Source organism: Anomaloglossus baeobatrachus, chromosome 4, assembly GCF_048569485.1.
Source record: "Anomaloglossus baeobatrachus isolate aAnoBae1 chromosome 4, aAnoBae1.hap1, whole genome shotgun sequence".
NCBI classification, from domain to species: domain Eukaryota; kingdom Metazoa; phylum Chordata; class Amphibia; order Anura; family Aromobatidae; genus Anomaloglossus; species Anomaloglossus baeobatrachus.
The window spans coordinates 19,040,253-19,048,390 of NC_134356.1; the positions used below are offsets into that span (position 1 = coordinate 19,040,253).

At 51.7% G+C, this 8,138-nt stretch overlaps 1 protein-coding gene across 1 annotated transcript in view; it reads left to right on the top strand.

Annotated features, from left to right (window-relative positions):
• LOC142301065 (aldo-keto reductase family 1 member D1-like) overlaps positions 1–7,453 on the top strand; it is a 46,697-nt gene extending 39,244 nt beyond the window's left edge. The window contains exons 8-9 of the mRNA XM_075342085.1: positions 6,666–6,748; positions 7,193–7,453. Coding sequence (XP_075198200.1) covers positions 6,666–6,748; positions 7,193–7,235 — 126 coding nt within the window. The 3' untranslated portion in view covers positions 7,236–7,453. The remainder of the gene's footprint in view (positions 1–6,665; positions 6,749–7,192) is intronic.
• The last annotated feature ends 685 nt before the right edge of the window (positions 7,454–8,138 follow it).

Consider the following 8,138-nt stretch of genomic DNA (forward strand, 5'->3'; position numbering starts at 1 on the left):
TTTATAGTGTGGTGGTGTTTTTTTTTTTTTTTTCTTGTTAAAGTCCATGTATATAGACACCAGAAAATATGACCTAAACACTTAATTTTACACCACATTTTTAGGGATCTATGCACTTTTTTAGCAAGAAAAGTGTGTGTGTGTGTGTGTGTGTGTGTGTATGTTGCATAGATCCCTAAAAATGTGGTGCAAAATTAAATTTCTTTGTCGCTCCATTGGGAGACCCAGACAATTGGGTGTATAGCTTCTGCCTCCGGAGGCCACACAAAGTATTACACTTTAAAAAGTGTAACCCCTCCCCTCTGCCTATACACCCTCCCGTGGATCACGGGCTCCTCAGTTTTATGCTTTGTGTGGAAGGAGGCACACATCCACTCATGCATTCTCATTTTAGTTATGTCGGTTGGAAGAAAAGAGGGCCCCCACGGGGCCCCCGGCATGTTCCCTTCTCACCCCACTACGTCGGCGGTGTTGTTAAGGTTGAGGTACCCATTGCGGGTACAAAGGCCGGAGCCTCATGCCGTCTCCTTCACCATCCCTTAGCGGCTCTGGGAGAAGTGGGATCCTGAGCGGTCATCCATTTGCTGGGACCGTGCTCCCTCCGCAGCCCCTGTGGGAATCTGCCGGACCGGAGTCTATTCAACCTCAGGGACCGGGCCCTGCAACTCTAAGGTACTCTGTGTCCCCATTGGGGTCTGTGCAGGAGCGCACCTTCTTCCCGGACGCTGCGGCAGCTGCTGAATTGAGAAGGCCAGCGGACTCCGCGCCGACCGTGCCTGCTTGTCGGGCGCGGTCTCAAATTTAGTCCCCGGCTTCATCGCGGCCTAGTCGCAAAAATCCCGCCCCCGGGCCTGCCTGTCAGGGGTAAGGGCGGGACTGCCGACCTGACGTCGGATGTGAGAACTGGAGCATCCTGCATGTTTCCTCCCCCCTCACTGATCACTGTGGGGACCCCAGATTCCCGCACTTCTCTGGCGCCGCCCACGGCTCCTCTCCTCCCCTGAGAGCTCCGGCAGCCATTTTTTGGGCATTCTGCCGGTGGAGGATTCTCAGGAACAGCTCTGCAGCTCCGGGGGACCTAAGGCAGGGAATCTGGAGGACACACACTCTCCGCTTGTTAGCGGTCGGTAAGCCACACCGGTCACCCGGTGCTGGTCCCCCCCTAGGGTGCCGGAATAGATACGTATTTATATATATATATTTCTGTTCGGTCGGGCTGTATACCCTTTTTTGCCCATATACCCTCAGTGATCATTCTCCTAGGAGACAACAGCATGTCGTCCACAAGGAGCAAAGCTGCTAAGGCACAGGGTTTTTTTGCGGCCTGTACCTCTTGTAGGGCTATGTTACCTGCGGGTTCCACCTACCCTCACTGTGAGCAATGCTCGACCCCTGTTTCGCTTGCTCAGCCGGAGCCTCGGTCACTAGTGGGCCCCTCGGCTCATGTAGACCCCCCTGCTCCCCCTGTCCAGGCGGCAGGGACAGAGTTCGCCTCTTTTGCTGAGAAACGCTCTGAGTCACTTTCACAATCCATGGCTCAGTCTATGGACAAATGGTCTGCCAAGCTGCTAGAAGCTTTGCAGTCCAGACCGGTCCTTACACAGGCCCCAGCCCCTGTTGGATCGTCGCCTCCAGGCCCCTCTCGGTCCGCGCCGCAGCGCGCTCCCAGGTCGGGCCCTAGGTCCCACGTGGAGGACTCCTGCCCGGACCACAGTCCTAGACTGGCTAAGCGGGCTCGCTGGGAATCTTCCCCGACTTCTTCACGCTGCTCGGGTTCCCAGCTTGAGGACTCTCTGGAGGACGAGGCGGACGTCGCAGCTCAGGGCTCTGACCCTGACGTCGCCCTTAACCTTGATACACCTGAAGGGGACGCCTTAGTGAATGATCTTATCTCGTCCATCAACCAGGTGTTGGATCTCTCTCCCCCGCCTCCTACTGAAGAGGAGTCGGCGTCTCAGCAGGAGAAACACCAGTTTCGGTTCCCCAAACGTACACGTAGTGCGTTTTTCGATCACTCTAACTTCAGAGACGCTGTCCAGAAGCCCAGAGCGGTTCCGGACAAGCGCTTTACTAAGCGCCTCACTGACACGCGTTACCCCTTCCCCTCTGAAGTCGTTAAGGGTTGGGCTCAATGCCCCAAGGTGGATCCTCCAGTCTCTAGATTGGCGGCTAGATCTGTGGTATCGGTTGCAGATGGCTCATCGCTAAAGGATGCCACTGACAGGCAGATAGAGCTCCTGGTGAAGTCCATCTATGAGGCCACGGGCGCGTCTTTTGCCCCGGCCTTTGCAGCCGTATGGGCACTCCAAGCTATCTCAGCTTGTCTGGCTGAGATTAATGCTGTCACACGTAATTCTGCTCCGCAAGTTGCGTCTTTGACTTCTCAAGCGTCAGCTTTTTCTTCCTACGCCATGAACGCAGTCCTAGACTCTGCTAGCCGTACAGCTGTGGCATCTGCTAACTCTGTGGCAGTCCGCAGGGCCATGTGGCTGCGCGAATGGAAGGCAGACTCGGCCTCCAAGAGGTTTTTAACCGGTTTGCCGTTTTCTGGCGAACGATTGTTTGGCGAACGATTGGATGAGATTATTAAGGAATCCAAGGGAAAGGACTCCTCCTTACCCCAGTCCAAACCTAAGAGACCTCAGCAACGGAAAATACAATCGAGGTTTCGGTGCTTTCGTCCCTCCGCCAAGCCCCAATCCTCTTCGTCCAGCAGGCCGGAGAAAGGCCAGAGGAACTCCTATGCGTGGCGGTCCAAGTCACGCCCCCAAAAGGCCGCAGGAGGCACTGCCTCCAAGGCGGCCTCCTCATGACTCTCGGCATCCCCTAGCCACATCCTCGGTCGGTGGCAGGCTCTCCCGCTTTGGCGACGCCTGGTGGCCACATGTTCAAGACCGATGGGTGAGAGACATTCTGTCTCACGGTTACAGGATAGAGTTCAGCTCTCGTCCTGCGCCTCGTTTCTTCAGAACCTCTCCGCCCCCCGCTCAGGCCGACGCACTTTTTCAGGCAGTGGACGCTCTGAAGACAGAAGGAGTTGTGACCCCCGTTCACCTTCAGGAACGTGGTCGCGGCTTTTACTCCAACTTGTTCGTGGTGCCAAAAAAGGACGGATCATTCCGTCCCGTTCTGGACCTCAAGCTGCTCAACAAACATGTGAGAACCAGACGGTTTCGGATGGAATCTCTCCGCTCGGTCATCGCCTCGATGTCACAAGGAGACTTCCTAGCATCGATCGACATCAAGGATGCTTATCTCCACGTGCCGATCGCACCCGAACATCAACGCTTCTTGCGTTTCGCCATCGGGGACGAACACCTTCAGTTCGTGGCATTGCCTTTCGGCCTGGCGACAGCCCCACGGGTTTTCACCAAAGTCATGGCATCCGTCGTGGCGGTCCTACACTCTCAGGGCCACTCGGTGATTCCCTACTTAGACGATCTCCTAGTCAGGGCCCCTTCTCGGGTGGCGTGTCAACACAGCTTTACCGTCGCTCTGGCGACTCTCCAGCAGTTCAGGTGGATCATCAACTTCCCGAAATCCAAGTTGACACCGACCCAATCACTGACTTACCTCGGGATGGAGTTTCATACACAGTCAGCGGTAGTCAAGCTACCACGGGACAAAGAGCTTTCTCTGCAGGCAGGGGTGCAATCACTTCTTCGGAGTCAGTCACACCCCTTAAGGCGCCTCATGCACTTCCTGGGGAAGATGGTGGCAGCGATGGAGGCAGTGCCGTTTGCGCAATTCCATCTACGGCCACTCCAATGGGACATTCTCCGCAAATGGGACAGAAGGTCGGCTTCCCTCGACAGGAACGTCTCTCTTTCCCTTGCAACCAAGACGTCACTTCAGTGGTGGCTCCTTCCCAATTCTCTATCGCAGGGAAAATCCTTCCTACCCCAACCTGGGCTGTGGTCACCACGGACGCGAGCCTGTCAGGGTGGGGAGCGTTTTTTCTCCACCACAGGGCTCAGGGAACCTGGACTCCGATAGAGTCTTCCCTTCAGATCAATGTCCTGGAGATAAGGGCAGTGTATCTAGCCCTATTGGCTTTCCATCGGTGGCTGGAGGGCAGGCAGATCCGTATCCAGTCGGACAACGCCACTGCCGTCGCATACATCAACCACCAATGCGGCACTCGCAGTCGTCAAGCCTTCCAGGAAGTCCGGCGGATTCTGCAGTGGGTGGAAGCCACAGCCTCCACCATCTCCGCAGTTTACATCCCGGGCGTAGAAAACTGGGAAGCAGATTTTCTCAGTCGTCAGGGCATGGATGCGGGGGAATGGTCTCTGCACCCAGAAGTGTTTCGAGAGATCTGTCGCCGCTGGGGAACGCCGGATGTCGATCTCATGGCGTCACGGCACAACAACAAAGTCCCGGCATTCATGGCACGGTCTCAGGATCACAGAGCTCTGGCGGCGGACGCGTTAGTTCAGGATTGGTCGCAGTTTCGACTGCCTTATGTGTTTCCTCCTCTGGCGATGCTGCCCAGAGTGTTACGCAAGATCAGGTCCGACTGCCGTCGCGCCATTCTCGTCGCTTCAGACTGGCCGAGGCGGTCGTGGTACCCGGATCTGTGGCATCTCACGGTGGGTCAACCGTGGGCGCTTCCAGACCGCCCAGACTTGCTGTCACAAGGCCCATTTTTCCATCTGAATTCTGTGGCCCTCAACCTGACTGTGTGGCCATTGAGTCCTGGCTCCTAGCGTCTTCAGGGTTATCTCCGGATGTCATTGCCACCATGAGACAGGCCAGGAAGCCAACGTCCGCCAAGATCTATTACAGGTCTTGGCAAATCTTCTTATCCTGGTGCTCTGATAACGGTTTTCCTCCATGGCCGTTTGCCTTACCCACTTTTCTTTCATTCCTTCAATCCGGAATGGACAAGGGTTTGTCACTCGGCTCTCTCAAGGGCCAAGTATCGGCGCTCTCCGTATTTTTTCAAAAACGTCTAGCCAGACTTCCGCAGGTCCGCACGTTCCTGCAGGGAGTTTGCCACATAGTCCCACCTTACAAGCGTCCGCTGGAACCCTGGGATCTTAACAGGGTGCTAACGGCTCTTCAGAAACCACCTTTCGAGCCGCTGCGGGATGTCTCCTTATCACGCCTTTCGCAGAAGGTGGCCTTTCTAGTGGCAGTTACATCACTCCGGAGAGTGTCTGAGCTTGCAGCGCTGTCATGCAAAGCCCCCTTCCTGGTGTTTCACCAGGATAAGCTGGTTCTGCGTCCGGTCCCGGAATTTCTCCCTAAGGTGGTATCTCCTTTTCATCTCAATCAGGATATCTCCTTGCCTTCATTTTGCCCTAATCCAATTCACCAATGTGAAAAGGATTTGCACTCTTTGGATCTGGTGAGAGCACTCCGGCTCTACGTGTCTCGCACAGCGCCCCTGCGTCGTTCAGATGCGCTCTTTGTCCTTGTCGCTGGCCAGCGTAAGGGTTCGCAGGCTTCCAAGTCAACCTTGGCTCGGTTGATCAAGGAACCGATTCTCGAAGCCTACCGTTCTTCTGGGCTTCCGCTTCCTTCAGGGCTGAAAGCCCATTCTACCAGAGCCGTGGGTGCGTCCTGGGCTTTGCGGCACCGGGCTACGGCTCAGCAGGTGTGTCAGGCAGCTACCTGGTCTAGTCTGCACACTTTCACGAAACACTATCAGGTGCATACCTATGCTTCGGCAGACGCCAGTCTAGGTAGGTGAGTCCTTCAGGCGGCGGTTGCCCACCTGTAAGAGGGGGCCCTTTCGGCTCTTTTTATTGAGGTATTCTTTTACCCACCCAGGGACTGCTCTTGGACGTCCCAATTGTCTGGGTCTCCCAATGGAGCGACAAAGAAGAAGGGAATTTTGTTTACTTACCGTAAATTCCTTTTCTTCTAGCTCCTATTGGGAGACCCAGCACCCGCCCCTGTTCCCTTCGGGCTGGTTGTTCTTTTGTGTGCACATGTTGTTCAGATTGAATTGTTCTTGGTTATGGTTTCAGTTCTCCGAACATCCTTCGGATTGAATTTACCTTAGACCAATTTATAAGTTTCCTCCTTCCTGCTTTTGCACCAAAACTGAGGAGCCCGTGATCCACGGGAGGGTGTATAGGCAGAGGGGAGGGGTTACACTTTTAAGTGTAATACTTTGTGTGGCCTCCGGAGGCAGAAGCTATACACCCAATTGTCTGGGTCTCCCAATAGGAGCTAGAAGAATAGAAATTTACGGTAAGTAAACAAAATTCCCTTCGTTTAGGTCATATTTTCTGGTGTCTATATACATGGACTTTAACAAGAAAAAAATGCGTGTGTGTGTGTGTGTGTGTGTGTGTGTGTGTGTGTGTGTGTGTATATATATATATATATATATATATATATATAATATAATATAATATATAATATAATTTTATAAAAAAAAAATGTATTTTATTTTTTTGTGGGGGGGGGGGGGGGGTCTTTTAGTCTGAGAGCAGCTAACTCCAATTTTCCTCCCACGCTCCAAAGACAGTATTAGAGAATTCGGAGTGAGCCCCAATGGTGACAGTGGTGACAATGTTTGTAAAGTGCTGCAGAATGTAAAGGAGCTACAAGTATCCAAAATAAATATATATTGCACTTGCATATTTCCGTGTGGTTTACAATTATGTGTCTTTTTGTTTTTTCAATGTTTAATATCTTCCTCCTCTCAGATATTTGACTTCTCGCTGACTGACCAGGAAATGAAGGACATTGAAGCCCTAAACAAAAACATTCGTTATGTGGAGCTGTTAATGTGAGTATATAATAAATGGCTCCTTTTTTATACTTTGCGAATAGAGGGATCACCACAGTCTCAGGTTTATAATTCAGTCTGAATTGATTAGTCTCCTACATTCCCTTCTTCACCAGAAAAATCTGGAGCATGTACTGGGCGACCACTCGACAATGCTCTCCTTGACCCACCCAGTGTCATCTTTCAAGTTTAGTGTACAGGGATGCGCATATGTGCAAGGAAAGCTCAGTGTATGCGCCATGTGCTCATGGGATGGCGCACGCATAAAGGGAAGGATGTAGGTTGATGGTATGAATTCTGAGATGGGAGACATGACCATTTTTACAGGTGCTATGCTAAGAAGGTACCAGTTCATTACATTTGTTTTACTACATAATAGGAGATTACTAGATGAGCAGCCATATAGGAACAGTAAGATGAATCATTCCCATGTTGTCATTTTAGATGGAGAGATCATCCAGAATATCCCTTCAATGATGAATACTGAGGTGTGACATATACAGGATTATTCCTCTAGTCCACTTTGTGGTGATGAGGATGACCCACCTACTCTCATTCGATGATGAGAATCAATGCTGAGGCCTCTATCAAGCCTGTACCATGATCGTCTGCAGCAGTGTTTCTCAACATTCCTGCCTCGATACTTCCTTCCTGTCCACAATGGTATTATGGAACCAATATTTTAATAAACAATTATTTATACAATTCTTTGTGTTATTGACTTTGATTTTTATTACTGTATGTCCAGTTATTAATACTTAGGATCCCACCTCCCATTGATTGTTACCCAAAAACAGGCGTCCAATCGGGGCTACCACTACCCGTCAAGTACAGGTGAAGAAACTTGGCACTTGTGGTATCGAGAGGTTTAGAAAGTCCTGAGAGGTGTCTTCATATTTATTTAGTTGGGGAGGAGTGTGAGGCCTAACAACTGTTTACACACTTTTTTTCTTTCTTTGGGTGAGGATGACAACTAGGACATCCGAAAGAAGAAATGACCAGTTCTTAGTTTTTGGATTTTCCTTCAACTTGCTCAGGTTCTGGTTCTGGTACAGGTGATGTACTAGTATTAGTTGACAAAAATAATACTAATATCCATGCACCGTGATAGATCAGAATTCCTTAGGGGTGCTTCACACATAGCGAGATCGCTACTGAAATCACTGCTGAGTCACGGTTTTGGTGACGCAACAGTGACCTCATTAGCGATCTCGCTGTGTGTGACACTGAGCAGCGATCTGGCCCCTGCTGCGAGATCGCTGCTCGTTACACACAGCCCTGGTTCGTTTTCTTCAAAGGCGCTCTCCCGCTGTGACGCACAGATCGCTGAGTGTGACAGCGAGAGAGCGACGAAATGAAGCGAGCAGGGAGCAGGAGCCGGCATCTGGCA